Raw genomic sequence first — 26,201 nt, 5'->3', positions numbered from 1 at the left:
GTCCCGTACGCAGGAGTGCATGCGTCGCTAGGATAGCCTGCTGCTTCTTCCTCCCAAGAGGAAGTACTCGTCCGCGCCCTTTCCTCCTCCGAAGCGACAGGCGCTGAGTCGGCACAGCCGAGTCCTACTTCCTCGCCGCCTCTCTTCCTAGTTCATGCCCTATTATGACGGTCTGCCGCAATCCCGGCGACGTTGCCTCGAGGCATCCCCTACAGAAAGAACAAGGAGGGGGCGGGGGGGGGGGGGGGGAGGTGCCTCAGCAGGTAGGACCAAGGGGAGCGGATTAGAGGGCGGGAGGAGGGAGACAAGGATTTCTAAAAACGAAAGCGACCGCTCGGCAAGCGGCGAGCGAGCGCCGTTCTAGATTTCGCTCTCCCAGAGCGCATGGGCGAGCGCCCGATGGACAGTTAGGAGCCGACGGACACGGTGGGGGCTGGTGGAAACAGGTTCGCTCGAAGCTGCTACCTTACAAGCGGCGAACCCACGTCTTTTGACTTTTGGAGGAGTCATGGCGAGGAATCTGCTTCTTGCCTAGGACTGGCGAAATTCGTGGCCGGTACTGGTGCTGCTACTGCTGCTGCTGCCACCGTCGTGTTTGACGCTACTGCCATCGCGGCAAGGGGTCCAGGTTTTCGCCTGACAGGTAGGGTCACCAACCCTCTGTATCATCTGTCATCTTTCCACGTGCGTCTCATCTTCCACTGTCCACCCTGTACAGCGCTTTTTTTTTTTTTTTTGGTTGCATGTTGGGGTTTATCGTCCTTTAATCGAAAGAAAGAAAGAAAGAAAAAAAAAAGACGACGCGGTTTAAGCATCCTGAAGGTTACCTGATGTGGCTAACCGGGCAAGTGATGTCTGCTCATAAAAAGTTCTCCAGTGTAAAAAGAAGTCGGAAAACGCTTTGACTGAGCATATCCGTAGCCGATCTTCGGAGGCTTCGAGGAAACCGCTCGCCTTTTCTTGATTCGCAAGGACGCCCTTCCATCGGTCGCTTCCATGGCAGTCGCCATTTGTCCCCAGGCAACTCTCGCTCACGAACCACCAGAACTCGCTACCTCAACCCGCCAGCGGGTTAATGTTGGTCGCCCGCATACTTGCCTGTTACAGCCAGCGGTGCGTGTCTGTAGAGGTGAACTCGAGCATTTGGCGACAGTTTTTCAACTCTGTTTCCTCAGGAAAAGATGGGCTCAAGCGGGGGCCCCAAAGAATCGGCTAATTGGTCATGGCTACTGCATACGTATGCGAGGTGTCTTGCAGCACGCGATGAAAATTGCGCCTCTTTATGCTAGCTTCCTCTTTATTTCTTTATTCTTGCAGTTTTCTTAACATGTCGTAATACCCCATGTGTGCGGGCACCGTTTCAAGCGAACTCAGTCGGAAACTGTGGCACTTCGCTTCTGTGAGGCTTTTCCTTGGCATTGTCATTTTCTGCGACAGCCATTGAGCCACTATAAATGCGAATCCGAAGCGTGGCGAAGCGATTCTTAAGGGTGTATTCACAAAACATGGAATTCCATGGGTCATGAGAGCGCGTTCATTGTGCTGTATTTTAAAACACGCAATATTTCGTGCGCATTTTATCTCCCCCCCCCCCCCCCCTATTTATTATTATTTTTTTTTCATCGAGTAGAATCTTCGACCGTCAGAAAGGAAGGTGCTGACGCATTTCTCGTTTGAACAAAACGCGCGATGCTACTGCTGCGGTCCTTGTTCGTCAGTCGCATGACAAGCCGATCTCTACGCCAGCAGGCAGATTCGTTTCAGTGACACGAAGGTGTGCGGAATAGATGTGAGTGACATATTTGTGTTTACATACCGTCGCGCAATATTTTCTAGGGACCTACACTTCGGGATTTCTAGCGCGTCGCCTTGATACCCGACTCTTTTATCCAATGTCTTCGTTTATAAGTAGCATGAATGTCAGCCTTATGCACTCTATATTTACGTTTGACTACGTCGGCTTGATCCTTCTGCGGTGAGTCATATGAGCCTTATCTAAAACTGTGCCTTATTCTCTCATTGAGAGCTGCGAATGGTTCTTCTAAGATCACTACTTCAAACATCTGGCGTTCTGGACATGAACTAAGCAGTAAGTGCGTGTGATGGCTCTGTCCGACAGCTCTGATAACATTCTTGTGGGACAAATGCTGTTGCGTCTAAAATTGACATCTATTTTTTTTTTTTTTTTGCTATCGTATTGTCTCGTTACTGTTCAGCCTTAAAGGAGCGAGGAGAAAAGTAGAAGTTAACTGGCATGTCAATAATTAAGTACTGCGTCTGGTAATCTCAAGATACCATTCTCATTGAGAGCGCTGCTTTCTACAACAGGAAGACCGAAATTGAAAGTACAGGTGTCTCCGCCAGTGACCAATTTCGCAAGTAAAATGCGTTACGCTTACTTTTGGGCCTGAACCCTGAAGTAAGTGAACTTTAAAACGTGGCAACCCGTATTTTGCGCTAAGACGGGTGCTCCTTTTGTGTTCCCCTCCGTTCTTGTCCGTAAACTTTAAGCGTGTTGCACTGCTGTTTTTCCGTTTATCGTATTCAAGGCTGCAAATAAATAAGTGCTTCACTGACACGAGTTTAATTTCATTTTTACTTCAATGGTTAGCAATCGAAAGTCGTGAAGTATCAAGGGTAATAGTCGGCAACTTCTGCAGGCACGTCAGGTGAAGTGTTGCATCAATTATCAATTGATTCAATTTTGCACGGTGCCTCTATATTGCAGGATAATAAAAATTCTGGAGAAGGCCTTGTTGGTTGCAACTGCTCTGAACTTTGAAGTCGATGATCAAGTGTTCAAACGACTTGAAGAGCCTTCCATCCAGCATCACCAGCCTGATTACACTAACTGGAGGGCAAATGCACCTCCAATATTCCTCCAGTTAATCTTGTCCTGTCCCTGTTGCATCCTTTTGATGCCCGCAAACTTCCTAGTTTCATCCACCCACCTACCTTTTTGCCTCCCTCTGCTACGCTTTCCTTCCACTGGAATCCACTGTGTCATACTTGGGGATCGTCGGTTATCTTGCCTTCGCATTACACGATCTGCCCACGCCCCGTTTCTTCTTGATTTCTTCTGAAGAGCCTACATTGGTGGGCACTCCAGTGCGTTAAATATGTGAGACAGTTAAGACCTGACCACCGAAGGAATGACAATAATTAAGAAAATTATAACCGAGGGTTTAAAGAGCGCTTTTGTACCAGGTCAGCGTATTTTGGGAAGAAAGTTGAGAAAAATAAGCCGTGAGCAAGGAACGAATGCGGCGATATTTAAACTGTCTCAGAATTTGGGCCAAAAATAAAGAAATCGATTAAACGCGTGAACCACACGGGGGGAGAGGAGGTGGAAAACTCTGGGAAGATTGAAAGGGGAAGTTGAGGGGATCTCAAGCCGTATTTGTAAGCCGCATTCGTAGACCGTGTATATATCTGTATTGGAAAGCCTGTCGCAAACCGTATTCGTGAGCCGCATCGGTAAGAGAGTCCAACGCCCTGTCCGGTCATCGCTCTCATTGTAGGTATAAGAGTTCGACGAACCACGCTTCAGCCTGTTTTCTTGTTTTTGATGCCCGATCCTCGTCATCCTTGGGCTTCAGGTGCTATGCTCCCGTGTAGTACACACCGCCTCTCGTATTAGGATTCTCTCCGAGCTTTGTGCACGCGTTTTGTAGTCTGTGACGGCGCTCTAACGAGACCGTATTTAGATAGGTCGCTAGACGCATGTGGAATTAGCCGCGTGTGCGCAATTTATTTCGTCAACTCTCCTTTTATGACGCTGCACAGGCGACCTTGGCCAACGTGGTCGCCGTCGCGAAATCCGCCACAAGTCTTTTGTCGTTCTTCTTTTGCGTTTCTCAGCCACAAAGGGCGCGCAACCCTGCCGTCTCAAGCCTGCCGCTTGCGCGGGTACGCGCCATTTAGCGGGCATCTCATTGTTTTCTTTTCTCAAAACAATGGCTCCACGTCATGTCGCACCTTGAGAGAGCCACCGGCGATTCCTCCCTTTCCCTCTCCTTGCACCGCTTCTCCCACGACAGCTGCCGTCGCGCAGTTTCGCTTCTTGAGCATTCTTTTAAAACGAATACCCTGCCAAGTGTGCGCCCGTAGCGCCAGTGTCTTCTGTCGCTGTGGTGGCGGTCAGCTGACGGATACGGAGGTTTACGCGGAAGCCAGGAGTAATGCGGCCTCTCGAGCTGTAAGTATACGTCGCGGAGAATACGGCCGCAAACGAGGAGTGTGTGTTGCTTATGTGCGCGCTTTTTGTGCGGCGACGGGGGCGGCGCGGTAAGCCTGATCGGTGCTTGTATCCGAAACGGTCGTTTCTCAGCGCAGTATATTGAACGTCTATAATTCGGCGCACTCCTGAGTTTTCTATCGTGAACTGCAATCTTCTTGTTAACCATGCAAATGTCGTATCATGCTTTCCAAGGCAGCCGACGTCGAGGCGAGGGGAAATAGTTTGGTTTGGCTTGTGGGGTTTAACGTCCCAAAGCAACTCAGGCTATGAGAGACGCCGTAGTGGAGGACTCCGGAAATTTCGACCACCTGGGGTTCTTTAACGTGCACTGACATCGCACAGCACACGGGCGCCTTGCTTCTCGCCTCCATCGAAAAGCTGCCATATATTCGTGGTGTCTTCTTAACGCTTAGCGAAGGACGTCGTATATATGGATCCCGCTCGTAGGTTGATACCTGTTGCGCTTCTGCGTTAACTTGGTTGGGGTCGAGGGGGAAGCACGGCGGGAGCGTTGTTTCATACGGGTTCACTGAAACTCGAAGAAGGTATCGGGTAGAACTCTTGAAGGAGCAAATGAACTCTGGGAGGGAAATAACAAAACCGGCATTAGTAATATGGATAAGGCCTACACATTCTTGAGTAGCTTGTAAGCGCAAATAGCCTTAGTTGTCCAAACTACCACACCACCACCCCAAAATGCCACCAAAGCATTATCTTATGAGTATAATACAGAGCACGGTGATCATAGTTTAGAGCAGCCCTTCAGCATGCCCATTAAGAAGTCCTATAAGATCGTCGAACCTCTCACATTGTCGGCGTGATATTCGTAGGCATATTAGTAGGCTGAATTTATAACGCCCTGTTTTGTCAACGCTCTCATTTTATGTACTTTGCTGTTACAAGCTTCACTTCTCGCAATTTCCCCATTGTTTTTAAAGCCTAGTCCTCGTTATCTCTGAGCTTTAGGTCTTGTCCTCCTGAGTCGGGATCGTTGACTCTGGCACTTAAATTATCTCCAGAGTGCGCGCGTTGCGCAGTTCGTGACCTGAATTGAGGCTTGGGAAGAAAAGAAATGAAAGGTTAACCAGAATCGAGGCCTAATTACCGATTCATGTGATATATTCCCGTTTCTTTCCTTCTTGCCCTAAATGCGCTACAACTAGACTCGATATCCATTTACCAATCGTCCATCAAGAGCCACCTCTGCGTATACCAGCGGTTGCCAGAAGGCTGCCTTCAACCAGCGAGTTCTTCGTACGCATAGCTTCACGACGCTGTTGTGAAAGTGGGAACTGCATTGACCGCATTCGTGCGTATGGAGCCGAAGCGAGAAAGTGTTTTTGACGCGTTTTGAGCAATGAGGCTCGCAAAGGCCTTGGCGAAATATCGAAAATTCCGGCTTGTAAATGACTCATTGCCCGCCTCCTTTCAATGCGTAATTACTTGCTGCAAAACGCAGCGCTACATCAAGCTGGCGGTCCATGAAGGACGAGTATATAGTTTCGCGACGTCGGCTTCACTGCCAGGGGGTAGCCGCCGTGGTATCAACGCCTGTCTCCAAGGCATTCTTGCCTGCGAAGAAAGTGAATGGCACGGATGGCCCAGAGATTAAAAGTAATGACAAATAGGAAGAGAGGGTAGTGGGAGAGAGAAAAGACTGGTTGAGAGCGAGGAGGAAGAAGCAGGAGCACGTCTGGGCGAGGCATCATCGCCAGCTGCATGAAATTACAGGCTCCGCCAGTGCAGATCGCGGCGGTGATTAGACTGTGCCTGATAAGGGGATGTAGTGCATACACAGTGTGTATGTTTGCAACGCCAGTGGAAAGCACGGAACGCGCGACCGCGATGCTTGGTCCAAGGACTCGGGTCACTTGGACGGGGTTGCCGATCAAAGAAGGGGGCAGGCATCTCAAGGCTACCCAAACGATAGGATCGCACCGCCTTGCTCCGGTTCGGGTGCCATGACACAAATGGCTCTCTTTCCGATCAGCGAGGAAGAAAGTGGCTCGTACTGTTGAGGCAGCGGTGGCGCCGCTCCTTGCTCGCTTCCGCCCATTCCTACATCGCCACTGTGGTAGAGACCAGGAAAGCTTCGCGCTCTGGCATTTGCGTGCCCCACAGCGTCTGTACGCTGTGCGGCCTCACTGGCTGGTATCTGGTCACTTCGTGCGTGCCGGATCGGTGTCGTTTTCCCAAGCGTGGCGCTCTTTAACTTCGTAACTCAGGGCGTATGTACGTCTGCCTTCCCGTGTACAGAGCGAGGCTGCGGGTGGAACTCGATCCTAGGCCGTCGTTGCCTCACGTAAGTCCTTCGCCGATGTTTTCTTGCTCAGCTGCGTCACCATCCGTGTTGGTCGTAAACATTCAACATATTTTCGTTCGATGCGCTCCCATGCTACGATGTCGAAAGCAACGCCGCTTTCATTGAGAGATGCAGTATACGTACTACAGCTGCGAAGGACACTTCGGCGGGATGCTCTGATTTCGTGCCAGCCGTAAAGGGGGTTCCCCATCATTCCACGAAATACACGGCTGCCACGATTGCCTTAGGCGAGAACGAACAAAAGGTGCATAAAGAGCATAAAGCATGAATGTTCCGTAAATGTCGCCCGAGGAGAGTACAGGTCTTCTGATACTTGGTGTACCAAAACCGAAACGGCGGAGGCCGCCAAACGGCTTTTTGCGTTCTTCCCTGTTAAGTGGGTTTTGCGTAATCGAGACCAGCTGAGCTGAAACAGTGTTACCTGATTCACACTGTGAGCCCGCAGCAGCTTTTACTCAAGGAAGCAAACGGAACAAAACTTATTCTGCAGCTTGTTTACAGCTCTTGATATCTTTTCTTTTTTTAAACCAGCATTTAATTGTGACAATGCTTCACTATGCGTGCGACGTTCAGTACAGTGAACCTACCGCAGTTACCCCACGTTGAATTAGTCCGGTTTGGTTTGTGGGGTTAACGTCCCAAAGCGACTCAGGCTATGAGAGACGCCGTAGTAGAGGACTCCGGTTGAATTAGCCACTGCATGATAAGAAAGCGCTACTGCAGAATAGTGGCTGCCACGTCGGTGACGTGCGATGAAGCTGCCTCTTCTTTCGTTTCCTAGGACATATGCACCTGCTTAAGGAACTACATTTACACCCTCGATCTTCGCTAAGCGGAATGACGCACGCGCTTTTTCCTTGTCACCTCTACGAAGGCTTCCCGTGGGAACATGGCCCCTCGACAGCGCTCAGATCAGGCTCAGACTATACTGGCTTAAGTTAAGTGACGTGGGATGGCCGCGAGATTCTCTTTGTTCTTTGTGTTTTTATCTCTTAGTGTGTATAGAATTATAGCTGGCACTCGCTCCAGTCGAACGATACGGACGGCTGACCTTCGAACTGCGCTTGCCAAGAGCGTTGGGAACTCGGCCTGCCGGGAGCAAAGCGTGCGGTTAGCTGAGCACATTTTGCAACGTTTCTATTTTCCGAGGAAGGCACGTGCGAGAATGAAACTTGCTCCGAAAAGCGCATAGCAACGTGAGTATGAAGTTAAGGGTGAAATAGAGTGAGGTCTGGAGTGCAAGAAATTGCAACTTGTACAGCGTGCAGAATTTCTCCACTGTCAAGTGCATCCGAGCAGTTGCACGCGAAGATACCTCGGCGGAACATGCATGCAATATGTCACGAATCGGCTGTTGTAAGGCAAACAGCATATTATTACCCATGCAGCGTATCATTCGTGTCGAGAATTGAAAAACTAATCAGCTTGCTATTCCGCACAAGAGGAATGAATTGAAAGCATAGTCAGTTTTGCGGCTGTGTATTTTTGCCAAAATGTCTACATAATTTCATCAGTGGCCAACTAGGCACTTGATGGTCAGAGCTGATGTTTATTGCTATAAACAGCGGATTATATATATTGAAGGATTCGTGACAAGTATTTAACCACGTGAGGTAACTAGCTTTGCGCTAATTGCCTTGCTTGCCTCTTTCTCGGTTAGATGTTGTTGGCGTTCTTTGCGCTTACATTCACTCGTTATAGCTTGATGTGTGGCTTCACCGACAATAACATGAATCAATGAGACTTAACAACCGTCATTTAGCGACAGTGAAACTGTAGTGCCATTTTTTTTTTTTGCCGCGCTAGTTAGGGAGCACAGCAAGCGTGATCTGAAGAACGCTTATACATTTTTATTTATTATTTATTTATTTTGATATGCTGTCAACCCCAATGGGGTTTTTACAGAAGTGGACATGAACTGCATGACATGGACATAATTGCTGATGTGGCAGATTCAATATGGAAAACCTTCATAGAATAGCACAAAGAACACCAAAAAATCAATTATACAATAGAAAGCATATATCACCGTAGCTTTGACACAAATTCAGACAGCTTCATGACAACAAAGTAGGCTCGGCAAGCTCTAAGAACTTTTGGACTGTAGGTTGCCTTACAACTGAGGCGTCAAGTGCATTCCAATCGCGCGCTGTTTGCGGAAAAAAAGAAAAGTAAAAAGTGTTGTTGCTACAGAAAAATTCCTCTAGAAAGAGGGGATGTTTATGACGTGTTATTCTGGACTGGCTTTTTTTCACGAAGTCTTCGGGGTTAATCTTGTATGAATTGTGTAGTAGTAGGTATAAGAATTGCAGGCGATGCTGTCTTAACCGGATAGATAAAGGGTGAAGCCCCGCACGATGTAAAAGTTCAGTCGGAGAATCTGTCCGTCTGTAACAGTTATAGATGAATCGCACAGCATTTCGCTGCGCACTTCCGAGTATGTTTATACAGCCTGTTGTGTAGGAAAACCATACGATATTGCCGTATTCTAGCATTGGGCGGAGAAGCGTAGTGTATGCCTGGAGCTTTATTCCGGAAGGCGAATTATTTAAGGCACGTTTAAGGAAAAAGAGCTTGTTCATGTCTTTTTTTTGCTACGTGCTGCACATGCATTGTCCAGTTTAAGTCTGATGTGATAACGATGCCAAGATATCGGTATTCTGTTACAGCTTGTAGTGCAGTGGTGTCGGAGCCATAGCTGAACTTAAGTGGAAATTTTTTGATTGTGACGAACATAGAAACGGTCTTTTCTTTGTTAATTACCATGTTCCAGTCTTCGCACCACTTAAAGACATTGTTTAATGCCAACCATTAAATCCACATTTCACCCTGTTTAGTTTGACCTGGTCCGAAGGGTGTCTAACTTCATGGTAGAGAACGCAGTCGTCTGCAAATAGTCTCATTTTTACATCAGTTTGGTTTGTTATGTCGTTAACGAATAACAAAAATAATAGAGGTGCCAGCGCAGATCCTTGGGGGACTCCCGATACTACTGGAATGATGTCAGAAATGTGTCCGTCGAGATGAACTAATTGGTAACGGTCCGTTAAATAATTGCTAATTCATTTGGTCATATGACCATCACCAATTAAATGCTCTAGTTTATAGATCAGTTTCCTGTGTGATACCCGGTCGAACGCTTTAGAAAAGTCAAGGAAAATTATATCATATTGAGACTGATTATTTATACCCTGTGCAAGCTCGTGTATGAATTCAACAAGTTGTGTAATAGTCGATAGCCCGCTCCTGAATCCATGCTGGCGAGGGTGGATAAGTTGATTAGCCTCTGCGTATTGGGTTAGAAATTTCAGAACTATGTGCTCAAGAATTTTCCCGCATGTACATGTGGAGAAATAGGTCGATAATTATTCGACAAATGTTTGTCACCTGATTTATGCACCGGTATTACTTTGGCGATTTTCCACTCACAGGGAATTCGACAGTCGCGGATTGACTTCTGGAACAAGGGACAAAGATATTTACTACAGGGTTCAGCGTAACGCTTCAGAAAACTATTGGGTATATTATCCGGTCCGTTACTTTTCCTTTCGTCCAGGTTTAGGAGCAACGATAGCACGCCTGCCTCAGAAATTTCAGGAGTGCCAACAAGTTTGCCATGGTGATATTGTTGTGGCACAGTCTGGATAGCATCGTCATTATCAACGTCGAACACTGACTGTGAAAATATTTATTGAACGTGTCGGCTTTAAGTTTCCCGTCTAGTGATGACATCGGAATACTTGGCTGTTGCTTTGTGCTCAAGTATCGCCAAAATTTGCTCGGAGAAGTTGTAATAAAGTTGCTTAATGTAGTATTACAGTAATGTTCTTTTGCACTTCGCGTTGAATTTCGCGTTGAAGTTCACTATTAAGTTAGGCGAGAGCAGTAGTCGGGGATAGTACAAACTTTACTGCGCTGTCTGAGCCTTTTAATCTTCCGCTATGAATTATTATACCAAATGGTGTGACACGTAGGGATACTCGTAGCCTCCTTTCTCAGGAGTCAGTTATGCTCTGCGTGACTTTACTCTCGTTTGTCGACGGTTGCCTTTTATTTTATGTAGCGCGCGTCGAAATATTCTTGAGGACCTTTGATTTCAAAATGACTGTTCCGAACGCTTCCGAACCAGTTACATTCACTGGAAAACATTAAGAAACCAAACAAGAACAAAAGCATCAGCGGCCGCTATTTGTACTTGCTTACAGATAAATTGAGCTATTTTGGTTCATTTTTTTTTTTTCAGAGTATAACCGAATGGTTTCGTGGGCTAAAACATGCTTCAGCAGCTGATCAGGGTCGCAGGACACTAAATGAACCGCAACTGTTTGCATAAAAAATAGTGTCATGCAATTTTGTTCTGTCCTTTAGTTGAAACAGAAAGCATATAAAAGCTCTCGCGCCTGCGGTTCCTCTTCACAGATGATCCCCTGCGGCAACGTGGTCGCCCATTGAGGACATGGCCGTCGCGTCGGCACGCCGAGCCTAAACCGGATTCTTCATTCGAGAGCGCGACTGTGAATTTTTTCGTTTGTTTTGTTTTGCACCGGTGTTTTTCCGTGCCGCGGTGGCCCAGTTCAATTCCTGCCGTAGGAGACGGCACCGCTCCTGAAGTCACGTCCGAACTTTCGAATACATTCGCAAGGCGCCCGCTCACTTGAGAACGCTCGCGCCGCGGACAATGCAGTGAGCGCGCCGCGTTTCACTTTCTATACGATTCCCAAGTCGCTCACCCACGGAGGAGGGGCTGGATGTTTTGCTGCAGATGTCGCCATTCTTTTGTTCCGTCCGCGTTCCACACCATTCTTTCCTGCTACGCAGCTTTTTATTCCGCGAATTAATTTCCTCGCTGTCGCGACGTTTCCTCTTGGATGGACACACGCCACGCTGTCCGTCCTGGCGATCACGTATTCTTGGCGGGTGGAGGCGATGCTACCGAGTGCGATAGGCTTCTCTTGCCCTGCGAAGCAAGCCGCCGACAGTTGCTTCGGGCATTGCATGTATGTACAATGTCAGCACGATTGATATTTGAATATGCGGCCATTAACACCTGCACAAAACTGCCTGGTTCTTGTGAATTACGGGTATTTGTTACGATGCTTCGCTTGCAGAGATTATTTGTTGGAGCGTCTGTGGGTAATTTGTGCTTCAGATTATTTGACTGCGCCAAAATGCGACTTTTCGGCGTTGGTGATGTTATTGTTGGTCTGAATGTGATTTTGCTGAACTTGATTATTTTTATTTTGAGTATCTGTGACTGCTACGCAAGGATAATATTGATTGAAGCGAATTGGAGTCTCTAGCTGCGCCGCGGTGGTCCAGTGGTGAAGGCACTTAACAGCTGAACCCAAGGATTTTGGTTGCTTGGGAATGTAAAACCCTAGAGAACAAATCAGTTGCTTCTTGAATGCCCCAGACCAAGGCAAACGACTAAATATCAAACTAAAGCCGACTTTAGTAATTTACTGCCAACGCTGTTTCCTGTTGCCCATCGCTATAGCCGAGGGGGGCACATTTTGTTGGCGATTCATTGTCCTAAAGAACGGACGGAAGCGAGTACCTGCGGTTATGGCAAATGCAGCGTTCATTTATTCGGGGTAAATCTCCAACACTAACCGCCCGTCAAACTAGCCCTCGCACAGTTAAGCTGCTGAAGCTGCGACCCTGGGCTTAGGACATACATCAGCAATGCACAGAATATCCGCGATCTCTTAACGCCATGTTAAGCCACGTGGTTGTGGCTGTGTTCATTCGCGCTTGAGAAATCATTCACGCCTGCAGTGCAGCTGCCTGATTTCAGCGGCTTCTCGCATAGTGATTGATGAGGGGAGTGGCGTTACCTTATTATTAGTAGCACAGCAGCCGTACAGCTGCGTGAAACTCGCGGTATATAACAGCAGGCTTTGCTAAGTTATAGCGCGACAGACCAGGTTTGACTCGGCTTCTCATCACGACGTTGTCTTCTCTTCACCGCAGAATGAACGTGAAGGACTCGTACAGCTGGTTCCTGCCTGACCGGGATCCACGGGTCGAAGGATGGGTGCTCATTGGAAGTCCCGTGGCAGTGACCACCATTCTCGCGTGTTACGCCTATTTCGTGAAGATATGGGGACCGCGCATGATGAAGAACGCCAAGCCGTTCGAGTTGCGCAAGACCATTTTGTGCTACAACGCCGCTATGGTTCTGGCCAACCTTGCGATAGCCACACGCGTCGGCTACTACGCCTTTGTCACGGGCCACTACGACCTCTTCCTGCAGGGGCCCGACCTGTCCACTAGGCCAACCACCATGATTTTGCTTCAGGTGAGGCTGGAAACTTTGACTTTTCCACATCTTTATGCATTAGGCACAATACAAGTAATGTATAAGGTCAGTATCTGGTCTTGATGTTGACCTGGACATGGGTTAGTGCGCAAACCTGCTGAATCGGACCAGACAATCAAGTTTTAACCAGTGAAGTACGACAAATTACTTTTTCGGAAATAAAAAAAAAAAGTTGGAAAAAAATTATTTCACGGGCAGGCACATTTTTAAGGCTGTACTTAAATAAGAAAACCTTATCAAATGTCGATCATAGCACTGTGCCAACTTCTAAGTGCCTCAGCAGTCAGCGGTGTTTCTCATTACCGATAAAGTAAAACGTCAGACTTAACTGCACCCGTCGATTGTCGCTCGTATGTGTGTTATGCCATTCAACGCAGCAGAGACGTCAATCCTAACCGCCATGTTCCACCCGTCTTACTGGCGCAGGTTTCTTGGTGGTACCTGGTGCTGCGGCTGTCCGAGTGCATCGAGACCGTGTTCTTCGTACTGCGCAAGAAGTTCAACCAAGTCAGCGGTCTCCACGTCTTTCATCACGTTTCTGTCTCGTTCTGCACTTACTTCTACATCACATACGGTGGCTTTTCGATCGCCTGCTTCGAGACCGTGTTCAACTCGAGTGTGCACGTGGTCATGTACGCCTATTACTTCCTGGCCGCTCTGGGGCCGCAAGTCCAGAAGCACCTCTGGTGGAAGCGCTACCTGACTCGTTTCCAGCTTGTCCAGTTCATCTTCATGATTGTGCGCAATATCTGCCTCGTCTTCACTTTGGGAGTGCCTTACTTTTCGCTACCGCTGTTCATGCTCTCGCAGTGCCTCATATTCTTCATCCAGTTCCTCAGCTTCTACATTCGGTCGTACAAGTCCAATGTTGTTCGGCTGGTGAAGTGTGACGGGTCTTCTCCTGACGAGCAATGGAAGGCTGAGCGAGTAAAGGCCCAGTAAACAACTCCAGTTCGACTGCTGGTCCAAAATTCTGGGTCAGTGTGCCCTAGTTAACGGGGCTTCACAGCCGGAAGGCCCGCCATGGGGCGATGCATAGTCAAAGGTGAACGGCTCGAGTGGAAATCTTGTGCTGTGCGTTAACCTTCACTCTGGGATGCACTTCATGAATCTTCCGACTCCCACCAGTTCGCCCAAGCTTTCTGAGGCCGACGTTTTCCTGTGGTGAATGTTGTGAAAGTACGTCACATGGTGACCTGTTTCAGCGTGGCGGTCTTGAAAGAGGGTGAATGTGTGAGTGACAGCACCAGCGAGGCATCGTACTGCGACGCATGGCCAAGGACGATACTAGTTGACTGCCAGCGCCAATGCGTTACGAGCAGATAAAACGCAGTGCCGCAGCTTCTTTCTGTCTGTGTTTGTGTGAACGAGCATGAAAACGCCGTTGTGTGTCTTCCTAGTAACTGTGGTAGCAGCCTAAGGACAATGACTGCTGTGTGGTCTCAAGGCATAGGTATCACAAGCCCAATGTATTTATATTTGTGAGTGCGTTTTTTTTTAAATCTATACACACACATTTAACAAATTCAGCGTGGCCTTAAGCACTTCTTCGACCGTGTTCTGCAAAGAACATGACTCGAAGGTCTCGACGTACACGACGGATCCACATCTAGTGATGACTTGTGTACATAGTTCGGAATAAACAATGCAATACGCCACTTTTAATCTGGTGCACTCTCTCATTTTGTTTTGGTACACCCTTTGTCAAAAGTTTAGAGCCCAGGGGGTCTACTTCTGGACCATACTATGTAGCTCGTAATGCATTTTCAGCTTTCCAAACTTCTACAAGAGAAGAATATGTTTCGTACTACCCTCTCCAATGGCTAGGACTTCCACGATTGTTACAGAAGTCATAATGTATGGCCTAAAAGCAAATCCTCTGGGTTCTAAACTTTTGACAAAGGCTGTACATATCATCCAAGGGCTGAGGTTGGGGTCGAGGTTGTCAGCTGTATACGGCTGTGACGCTCATAAGGCAGCAGTTCAAGATTGCGCACTTTTTCTTATAGTAGTGTCAAGGATTGAGATCTCTGGCTATCGGACCGAAGATGCTGAGCTGATGAAGAGCCAACAGATATCGTAGCGGCGACAAAGATATGTTGGAAGATTCCTATCGACAGACTCTTCGGATAAGTTGTAGTGTTTACCCATGGGCGACTGGGACAATTTCTCTTCGTTGTATGGACGTTGTGCGAGCGTGTACCAACCCTGAAACCGGAAAAACGAAAGCTACAATGAGTGCGAGATATTAGCGTTCATTAGCAAAGATATCTACTCCCCTGTACATTGTAAATGTCAAAAGCAGGCAGGCCAAGTGGCATCGCGAGATTTTGTACCTTCTTGCCGACTAGTGTTTCGCAATGCCGGAGGTCTTTTTTGGCAGTTCGTCAAACCTCTAATCAAATGCCAGTAGAACAGATCTAAGAAGTGCAGTTCCGATGCCAACATGACCAGAAGCTTTGCAGACGTTACCTGAATGCTAGTTAAGAAAACCGGATCAGAGCAACTATAGCATGCAGTTCCGCATTGGCTCAAATATAGGTGAGGCAGTGAGTACACGGGTCCTGCGTTTATTTTTTGTTCGGGAAATGAAGCGCCTCTACATCGTATCTCACATTTATTGGCCATTGTATGGTTATAAGTACGGCGCTTCTGTATCATGAACTCAGGAATGAAATGACTTACAGGGGATCAGTTGTAATGCCTCAAGTAGTGCTGCAGGAAAAATATAAATGAAGTGCAAGAGCAATCACCTTTTCCTAGCTGCCTTAATATCAATGGTGACTGAATTAAACACACCTGACAACTTAATTTCGCACTATAAATTGCACTAGTATTGCTAATGGTTACCCACTTAATGATTTTGTGATTTGACATTTTCATAACTAATCACGTTTATTAGTATTTTTTGTCATTAATTGTTTTTGTCACCAATTCGTTTATTAGTGACCGGGGAACAATTTCACTTTTATTATTCACTCTACCCCATCTCTTATTTTGGGCGGTAACCTTCGTCGCTGAGATCGAACTATCCGCTAACGGCCTAGCAGCATCCTCCAAGACGCTGCTATCATCAGTGGGCTAGTCGCGCCTTGCTTTTGCTATGCTGACTCTACCGCCGGCATAGCGTTTACACCCGCCTCATTAGTTTTCTGCACGGTCGTCTCACCTCCTATAGTCCTTGAACTTTCTCCCAGGATCGCTTTCTAAGAACTCCCGTCCAGTCGTGCAAGCCGCGACTCTGGTCCGCGGAGAAGACGAAGGGTATAGTGGCAAGCACATGCATCGTAATGACTTCAAACGATATCAGTTTTCGCCATCATAAGCCTCCAAATGCTTTCGAATTGAAAAAAAAAAAAATCGCACAATACATGTGTCTAGGCAGGTGATTGTATAGCTTGGGATTCTGGTACAAATATTTGTTGGGTTCTCTGCGTTACCTAGCACTGCGTTAAAACGACACGATTATAAGGACCTCATTCTGCATAAAATACGGCATTGACATTGTCGTTGTTGTCGGCGCTGTGAGCGAAAAATCACGAGCATGACTCTTGCAAGCTGTGTAGTTTTCATATGTCATGGCATGACACTGATTGGTTCGCGAATTGTGTGATGTCACGAGAAAGAAGGACGTCGAGCTGACACAAACTGACTCCTCTGCCAATCCCACGAGATGGAAGTTGAACTCTTGGATCCCGAGTCCGACGCTATACCGAGTCCATGCAGGTATGCTAGTCATCATCATCATCAGCCTGACTATGCCCACTGCAGGGCGAAGGCCTCTCCCATATTTCTCTACTTAACCCGGTTCTGTGCTAGCTGCATCCACTTGGCCCCTGCGAACTTCTTAACCTCATCCGCCCACCTAACGTTCTGCCGCCCCCTGATACGCTTTCCTTCCCTTGGAATCCAGTTTGTTACCCTAAGCGACCATCGGTTATCCTCTCTTCGCACTACATTTCCTGTCCATGCCCATTTCTTCTTAATCTCAACTAGAATGTCGGTAATCTGAGTTATTTCTCTGACCCACTCTGCACGCTTCCTATCTCTTAATGTTACCCCTACCATTTTTCGTTCCATAGCCCTCTGAGCTGTCCTCAACTTAAGTGGAACTCCCTTGGTTAGCCTCCACGTTTCAGCCCCATAGGTGAGTACAGGTAAGATGCAACTATTATATACTTTCCTCTTTAGCGATACCGGTAAGCTGCTAGTCATAATCTGTGAGTGCTTTCCAAATGCGCTCCATCCCAATCTTATTCTTCTTGTTATTTCCTTTTCATGGTCCGAATCTGCGGTTACTACCTGTCCTAAGTAGACATATTCGCCTACTACTTCCAGTATTTCGCTACCTAATGTAAACTGCTGTTCCTTCTCGAGGCTGTTGAACATTACCTTATGCTAGTAAAATGTGGCTAATGTGAAGCTTTATATACATGTCGGATGGTCTTGCACGTAATGTGGTAGCCGCCCATTTTACGCTCCATACGCGTAAAAAAAGTTTCTCAAACTAAGAAACTAGGCATTAAGTGAGTAGCAAACTACGGGAACGAGATAGATGAATTTATTGCAAGGAAAGGCAGAGAGGTCGGCCGGAATGATTAAAATCTTGCCTGCTACTCTGCACTGGGTAGGAGGAGAATTCAACAGGATAGTTAAGCGGGCGAGTTGGTGATACATCATCCAAAAAACGGCGCGAACAAACGGGGACGAAAGGAAGAAACCACAGGAACAAGCGCTGTTCCTCAGGAACAAGCGCTGCGCTTCCTGTGGTTTCTTCCTTTCGTCCCCGTTTGTTAGCGCTGCTTTTTGGATAGGAGGAGAAAAAAGAGGACCATGATGGGTGACGATGTGGCAGAAGGCATATGAAAATATATACAGACACGGCAACTTACTTTACAAGCGGAAATCAAGTCCGGTGGCGCACAAAAAACGGCAAAGAGACCGCACTGCCTGGACACCCTTCCCCTTGTACTGCCAAGCGCCCTGCAGTGGTTCCTCCGACAAAGGCCTCTTGTCCAAACGCTTCAAGGAAACGGCTAGCAGATTTCATTCACCCGCATACACTGGGCACACCAATAATATATGGCCCACAGTCTCGGAGATGCCACAAGCTGAACGAAAACCATGAGTAGAACTCCAGATGGCAGCCATTAGCGCTGTCGTGTTGTACATACCCTTAAAGGCAGATATCAATTGTCACCCAATTTTTTTAAGAGTTTTACGCGTAAAAAAGAAGGAATTTCATCATTTCTCTGCACGTCTTCTTTACACAAACTAAAGAGCACTGGACAAAGGTTGAGCAGTATAGCGTCAGTTCGCAAGCCGAGCCAATATTTAGACAGGGGACTTGACTTCGTCGAAACGTTTGCTCGGCGTGCGAACTGAGAGTCCCCCTCAACCCTTGTTCAGTGCTCTTTCGTACTATGTAGTCATCTTCTTTCTTTCCTTCTAACCTGAATTCTGTACACTAAGGAACATGTTTTTTTTTTTTTTTTTTTTTTTTTTTTTTGTACCAGACGTTTGTGTGCAGCACGCGATTTATTCTGCCCTGAGAAGCTAAAATTGTTTGGCAGCGTGCTCTAGAAACAGAGGCACCAATAAGAGAACCTTTTTTTTCTCCGGAGAAAGAAATGAGCACTGCCATGGCGCTCAGGTTAGCTTGAACACCCGGGTTCCGTTTGGTAGTGTGGTGAGTCTTGAGGTTTGAGGAAGCCTGAAACTTTGGGAATTACGAAAATGAAAACAAGCAGATATAATGGCACTTTTGGAAACATTTCCCAGAAATGTGGTGCAATAAACACAAACACGTGCGAAGAGACACAACACACGCGCCCATTCTAGAATAGAGATATCCCCCAATACAACCAGCTGTCTAGGCTTTGCATTATGCTTTTCCATTTTTCTTGGCAACAAAGCCACATAACGTAGACATAACAACTCTGTTGTCTGGGTCCCTAGACCCCGTGTCTCCTTCAATTTTCTTTCCGCAATCCACGCAGGGTGTAATGCGTAACATATAATACGAATCCAGTCTTTCAAAATCCGAATTTACCTCCATAACTCTGATTTCAAAATTCGGCAAATTCTCCTAACGTGACCAACAGACGGCTGAATAACACCTAAAAAACCACTCACTTCTGCGTGTGTTGTGTCTCTTCGCGTGTGTTTGTGTTTGCTGCGCCACATTTCTGGGTATTATGCAGCACCAACTAGCCCCTCAAGCTGTTATTTTGGAAACATTTATATGCTGGACGAAAATGTTTGAAAAGCAGAACGCTAAGGGCTAATAATTCCTTGTGTTGAGCTTCTTGATGATCCATACTCCTAAGGCTCAAAGTGCCCTTGCTCATTGAATATCGCCTTTAAAATCCCTCATGTCTAGTTCCTCTCTGACGAAATTATCCAGTCAAACACAGGGGACATCCCTCCAACTCGGCAACCAATCAAACACATCTCTGCACAGAAAGCATGAAGGCTGGCACAGTAACGTTCTAGTATAGGCGGGGTCACTCGTTACCTTTAGTCAGATCGTGGTAACGGGGAGGAAGCAAGCAACTCTGCTTCTTCTGTATAGAGAAGCCAGGTTAGTACAGGCGGATTTGTTGCCTCAAAAGCAAATGGGACAAGTGCGGTCTCCTACTTAGAAATAACGATAGGCTGCCCACTGTTTGACAGGGCAGCTAACAGATGCGGGTAATTATTTTATCGCCCAGTACCTTTCTGCACCGAAACAACTGTCCCCTGGTAATTCAGACAGTTCATAGGTGCCACAAGACCGGAGGGATGCCGTCATCGTGCGAAGCATAGGAAGACGCCACTGGCGCCTTTCTCTGTGCGGGACCGAACTTTCGTCCAGATCGGCTTGTCAGGCGGCGTGCCGTACTCCGCCAGCTGTGCGGTTGCAACAACACTTCGACCACATAATTAGCAAATGTGTTTTTTTTTTTACAAAAATATATTCCCTTCAGAAAATGTACCAACCATGTATGATCGTCCGCTTTGGAAAACATGACAAGTATATATGATGACATATGGCAATAATGCACTCTCTGAAACTACTCTAAATTGGGTGGCCTGGCAATTTTCAGTATGCGCAGACATCGTACGTGCAAGGACGTTTTTGTCCTACGCCTACTTTGAACCAAGTTGCCCAGGTCTCTAAGTATGAAATATTGTAGGCAGCCTAGCTGCAAAAAAAAAAAAAAAAAAAGGAAAGAAAAGAAAAGAAAAGAAAACCGCCTCACAGCAGTGAAGACTGGTTCCGCATGACTGCGCGTATTTGAACTCTTATGAGCAGGTTCCTGCTAGCAGCACATTTCTAAATACCATAATGCAAACCAAGCAAAGATGCTTAAACTTAGCTATCGTAAAAAGAGCGGTCATTGAGCTCACTATGCTAATAAAATTTTGCAATTGCCTCGCATGTGGAATCTACTTCCATTCCATCAGTTCAGTTCAGGCGTTCAGTCGTGTCCGACTCTTCGTGACCCTATGGACCATGTCACGCCACGCTTTCCGGTCTCTCACTATCTTCTTAACATCACATAGCTTCATCTGCAATGCCTCGAGAATGCCATCTAACCATCGCGTTCGCTGCCTACCCCTTCTCCGGCGACCCTCAACCTTTCCCAACATCAAATCTTTCTCCAGCGACTCCTCTCTTCTCATCAGATGACCAAAGTAGCTGAGCTTTAACTTTAGAATTTGACCCTCCAATGAGCAGTCAGGGTTTATGGTCGACAATATCGACTGATTTGATCTTCTGGCAGTCCAAGGAACTCTTAAGAGTCTTCGCCAGCATCACAATTCAAACGCTTCAATTCTTCGGCGGTCAGCCTTTTTCACAGTCCAACTCTCGCATCCATACATCACAACTGGAAAGACCATAGCACGGGTGATACGGATCTTGGTTGACAGACTAATGTCTCTGCTCTTTACTAGGCGGTCAAGGCTAACCATTGCTCTCTTTCCCAGAAGCAGGCGTCTCCTAATTTCATGGCTGCAGTCTCCTTCCGAGGTAATCTTGGCGCCCAAGAACAGAAAATCTGTCACAGCTTCCACTTCTTGTCCATTGATGCTCCAGGACTTGATAGGGCAAGACGCCATGATCTTCGTCTTTTTAATGTTCAGTTTAAGCCCAAACTTCTCACTCTCTTCTTGTGGGAGGTGGTTAGTTCGAAACCCACCGCCGGACACCCACCGGTAAAAATGGGTACAAGCGTCCCCCGGCCTGGCGCTCGGCTTTTCCAGGGGTGTGCGTTTGGGAGAAGCTCCGTAAACCCCGCTGCGCGCCCCTCCTCCGCAGTGGGCCCAAACCCAGTTTCGAACCTCGCAGCCTGCAAAGGTGGTTCTGTTTGTCTTTCAAAGGTACTTCCTTTGACCCCTCACCTGAAGTGCTCCCTTAGAGCCTCAGCTGCAGCAGTCCTATTCCATGCATAATTACAAATACAGATGAAGGTCAATCTCGTTTGCTCGGCTTGCATGGTGTTCTCTTAAACATCCTCTGTACTTTCTTTCTTCCATTTTTTCTTTCTTTTTTTTTATTTTTCCCTTGTGCACTGTGGACGGCAACAAACCAGATTCCTAAATTACTGTTTATATCTCACTCTTTAACTGGGTTAGGTAGCAGCTACGATTCAAGATGGCGCCCCCTTCACTGTGCACGTTTCAACCGTGCAGCCCTGTATGGAAGCGAAAAGCTTTTTCTTTTGGAGATTGAGCCAAATCCATCTGGACAGGAACTGAGGACAGTACACAATTTGTTTAGTGCATAAACTATATTGTTATCAAAGCTGTTGATGTATGGTATTATTCATGTGAGTAAACGTAGGGAACTGAGGGACCGCTATGATAATACATCCCCAGTGAAAACAACCGTATGAGTCACAATAACCTCATACAGATTTCTCATACTAACCTCATACAAATCTGATAACTCTCATTAATTTCTCATATGATATATGAGTTTAGTATGAGATTATACGAGATTTGTATGGGTTTAGTACGAGTTTAGTATGAGAATTTGTATGAGGTTATTGTGACTCATAGGGTTTTTTCACTAGGGATATAAGGGATTATGTACTGTAATGAAATAAAAATGGTGCAAACTTTGGTGAATACAGCGCATCAATGTTGACATTGGGTCCATTCGCTTCGAAACTGCAGACATGACCCGCTTTCTTCGTGAAATTTTATTCATGACAAATTTTATGACCGCTTTTAAAAATATGGCTTAAAATGACTATACTGCGAACAAGCAGGAAAACAGGGCATTGATTGTGTGCCAAAGGGGCGCTGCAGTGTTTCACCAACACAAACAAGTCATTGCGATTAGTAAGATTTGGTCACAAGCGCTACATTATTCTAGAAGACTTCTAGAGCACCTTCTAGGACCACGTAATTAAAAGCGCTGACGTGCCAGCTTTCTTTATCATCTCTTTCCATCCCGATATATCGTAACACACTGTTAGACTCTGAGAACACAAAAAACGATCGGGCAACCGTTATTCCTGTCGGTTCCTCCCTGTGTCTGCCTTTCGCCCACAATAATGATTGTATGAATCCGCTACAGATTAGCACAGTTAAACAAACTGAAGACTTTAAAACGGAGTGGAACACAAATGCTGCTCCGATTTCTTCTGGACTGATCCCTTCGTTATCGTAGTCTTCTGGTTTCGGATCTTCCCCCGATTTATCCATATATTACGTAGTCGATTGTAAAGCAGTGCCAGGGAAGGAATAAATGTAGCCATACTGAAAGCAGCGTAAGCTATGAACTCATGTTGACAAAGAAAGCTCTAACGAGGGAATCGGCTCGGTTTTATCTGAACAGCAACGGAACCGGGCTCATCTTTGATTTAAAATCAGATTTGCGCGCAGGTTTTTGGGTGTTACAGGTGATTTTGTGCTACCACTGTAATTTAAGAAATGTACTGCTCTACCTGCCGCTGCAGTATGATTTGACTTAGTTATTAAAAAAGATTTATAGACCTACTTTCCACTGCAGTATGTGACTTAGATTTGGTGTCTCCAAAAATAATAATAATAAAAAAGAACCCAAGTACACGACTCTGTTCCGAACGGCATGAATATGGTTCTCTATAAATCGTGATGGAAAAGTATATATAAAAAATTGTTTCCAGGTGGGGAATGACGCGAATGACGCCTATAGCCACAGATGTTTCGTCTCACAATAAGGCCACATCGACAGAGCTGTAAAAATAGATGGTTTGTGTAGTATAACACATTTCAAATAGACAAAAAAAAAAAAAAAGCTCGAATATGCTGTCACCAGGAGGAACTTTATTTACGTGGCTGGTTTTTATTTAGCCATCTTTTTGTCTTGTGTAAATAAATGTCCCTTCGGATTCTGGGAAATATTCGATACAGCTGTCCGCTGATACCATGTTTTTGCCTGCACCATAACACCGTTTCTTAGAAGTTAAAAGCTGTCGTGCTCATTTCTTCACAATATACAAGGGCGTATCTGAATCAAACAAGTGGATTTATATTGGCATTGGCGTTAGGAAGAATAGCCACTGACATCGAGGAAACAGTACAATCTATTTGTGTACTGTGGTGCTCAATTGAGTGCGCCAGTGCAGTGATTTTGAAGCTAAGGATCTATCCGTTCAAGCGTAATAGGAAGCAATAAGCCCGCTGAAAATGGCAGAGACTTGGAAGATGCTGGATAGTGACTGCAGTCCTCGAAAACGACGTAATATTTCGCATACGCTCGAAAATGACTCTAAAAAATTCCTGCCATAAGTTCAAGCCTGCTAAGCATGCACGCAGAAAACGGCGTAAAAAGGGCTGCGTGTTTTTCATCAGTGCTTCACAGAAAGTTCTGCTAGTCCCTTGTTTGATTGTGTGCTTAGAGTGGTATTCAGCAGCCCACGCAGAATGAATTCTTTTGTGGCATATTATCTCGATTTTGTTCCTATGATTACACAATGTCTCTGGAACAGCACTTTCCGTTTGCAAGTGATACAAACTATGCACAGCATTCGTCTCAAAATAGTGCACCGCTGAATTTTTAACTGAACGCTATAAATCCACCACTGCTTACGCAGTTTAAAGCTTACAGATAACTCGACACGGGAGTGTGTACACAGAGCGGCAGCATTGCGGTCCCTCAAGAAATGCAAGAGGACTGCTGCAATATCACCTTGCTGAAAATTCGCACAAGTTTGCGCATTATTTGGTATTAACCATTGTGAAAGAATAGTTATTGCTTGAAATTCGACAACGAAGAATACATGCCCAGGAGCATGGTTTTGTTTTCTACTTTTTTTTTTATCGTAGAGAATATTAGGCGTATAAACATATTGGGCAGGCGACTTTTGCAACTGGAGCGATCAAAGAGCTGCCTGCACCATTAAACACTGCTGGCGGGATTACCGAAGCTTTATCGAAAACTCGCCGCCTTCGTCGCTTTCATGCCATAGGTTTTAGTCGATGCTGGTCAGCTCTAATAATGCATAAATATCAAGAGGCGAAAAAATGTGAACTGACAAAAGTACCAAAAACAGTTTTTTTTTTTTGGACTACCGCCTTTGTAAGACATGTACGCTTTCTTACAAATGTCTTTAAGTAATATCGTATTGCCAAAGTTAGCATGCTTGCAGGACGGGTAAACGTACTTTACATAACAGCGCGCTTGTCATTCACCCTGCAGTCAAGCATCATATAGTGATGTGCTTAAAGACCAATTCATGAGAAAACTTTGTAGACCTTGACGCACAATGAAAAACACATTTTAATTTTTCGAATATGCGCTTTTAATCACTTAAGACCGCGCACACAAAAACAATCGCATGATAAATCCTTACGGTTTAAGGTGTACCAGCGCTTGCTTCTTTGGAGCTGCTGCTACCTGAACGGATTCAGTAGTTAGCACTATCCAGAGGAAAGCAACTAGAAATGCTCTAAATAATGTTGCAGCTTAAAACAAGTGTTTCAAAGAATGGTAGAGAGAGTGAAAATGCGAAAACAAAACTCCCTGTGCGCTTAAAAAGAACAGTCACTGAAATGAGCACACAGGAACAAGCGCGCGATAGAGCCTTGCGACTGAACGCATGGGAGCGGTGGTTTGATTGGAGCTTCTGTTACCTCAATGGTTTAAATTGTTAGCACTGATAAAAGCAATTGTAAACGGGCTAGTATAATATTGTAGCCTTAAACAAGTGTCTGAAAGAACAAAAAATAAAAAAAAAAGAGAGTAGAAATGAGAAAACAAAACTCCCTTTGCGCTTTTTGAAAAAACAGTCAATGCAATTATGGTTTCTTTTTCGTGTAAGCGTGCACGTAAAAGGCAACAAACCACACAAAGAAGAGAACAGCCTGGGCCACCTCTAACCAGACGAAGAGACGCACGTAGTTTCCCCTGGCGACCGCCATGCCGGCGGAGTGAACGAAGACTAGGACAAACTGCACGATCTGCATCATTGTCAGATACTTCTTCCACCACAGCAGGCGCTTGTAGGAAGGCCCCAGCGCCGCCAAGAAATAGTACGTATACATAAACACGTGCACGAAGGTGTTCACGCAGGTGACGAACATACCGTGCGACAATCCACCATAGCTCACGCCCAACCACATATTCCAGGTGACGATGACATGGTGCACGACGTGCAGCGCACTGACCTGGTGGTTGTTCTTACGCAGCACGAAGAACACGGTGTCAGCCAGCTCGGAAATTTTGAACAGGTAGAACCACCACGACAGATTCACGATAGCAAGGTGAGTCGTGGAGACGTTCATGTCGAGGTCCTGGAGAAAAGCGTATCCGAGATCCCAGTAGGCAAGTTTAACGAAGCGACAGACGAAGAAGGCGCTCAGGAGAGTGGCCGAAAGGTTGTAAGCCAGAATGCAGGTTTTTAGATTGAAGGGCTTGCGGTGGGACATCCAGCGGGGACCGGCAACCTTCACGAAGTAGACGTAAACGGCCGTAATAAAGGCCACGGGTAGAGGGCTGCCGGTCAGTGCCCATCCCTCGGTCCTGGGGTCTCTTTTCGGCAGCCACAGGTTTCCGTCGTTGCCAGAGGAGGCTATCGAGGCTACCGCGCCTAGTGTCATGATGGGCACTAAGATGCAACAGACTCCTTCGCAAGAAGGAACCGGCTTCCGGTTGAGGATGTATTCACTGCACGCCCAAGCACCTTACGAAATATGGCTATGCACGGGGCTCCTCCTGTTCAGTTATACGATGCACGACCGAAGCGACGCCACCGGTTGCCCGATGATGAAAACGTGCGCATTTAAGTATATGGGCCAAATTGCAAAGGCAAAAGGTGATGTAAATAAAGTTTTCGGAT

The 26,201-nt window shown here is 46.4% G+C and overlaps 1 protein-coding gene and 1 pseudogene across 3 annotated transcripts in view; one reads left to right on the top strand and one right to left on the bottom strand.

The window, feature by feature from the left end:
- The window catches only part of LOC146190714 (very long chain fatty acid elongase 7-like), a 34,331-nt gene extending 19,781 nt beyond the window's left edge, over positions 1–14,550 (top strand). For 2 of the 3 annotated variants that reach the window (XM_084601074.1, XM_084601075.1), the window contains 2 exons: positions 12,537–12,864; positions 13,312–14,550. In XM_084601074.1, coding sequence (XP_084457200.1) covers positions 12,537–12,864; positions 13,312–13,827 — 844 coding nt within the window. In that variant the 3' untranslated portion in view covers positions 13,828–14,550. Of the gene's footprint in view, positions 1–6,129; positions 6,543–12,536; positions 12,865–13,311 lie in introns of those variants that run through there. The other variant, XM_084601076.1, reaches the window with a different exon arrangement.
- Positions 14,551–25,161: 10,611 nt separating this feature from the next.
- Positions 25,162–25,962, bottom strand: LOC146190713 (very long chain fatty acid elongase 7 pseudogene; annotated as a pseudogene).
- Between the last annotated feature and the right edge of the window lie 239 nt (positions 25,963–26,201).

This window comes from Amblyomma maculatum, chromosome 4 (genome assembly GCF_055883805.1).
Source record: "Amblyomma maculatum isolate TAMU_Amacu chromosome 4, ASM5588380v1, whole genome shotgun sequence".
Classification (NCBI taxonomy): Eukaryota; Metazoa; Arthropoda; class Arachnida; order Ixodida; family Ixodidae; genus Amblyomma; species Amblyomma maculatum.
The sequence above is the reverse complement of the archived record's forward strand: the minus strand, read 5'-3'. Positions and strand labels throughout refer to the sequence as shown.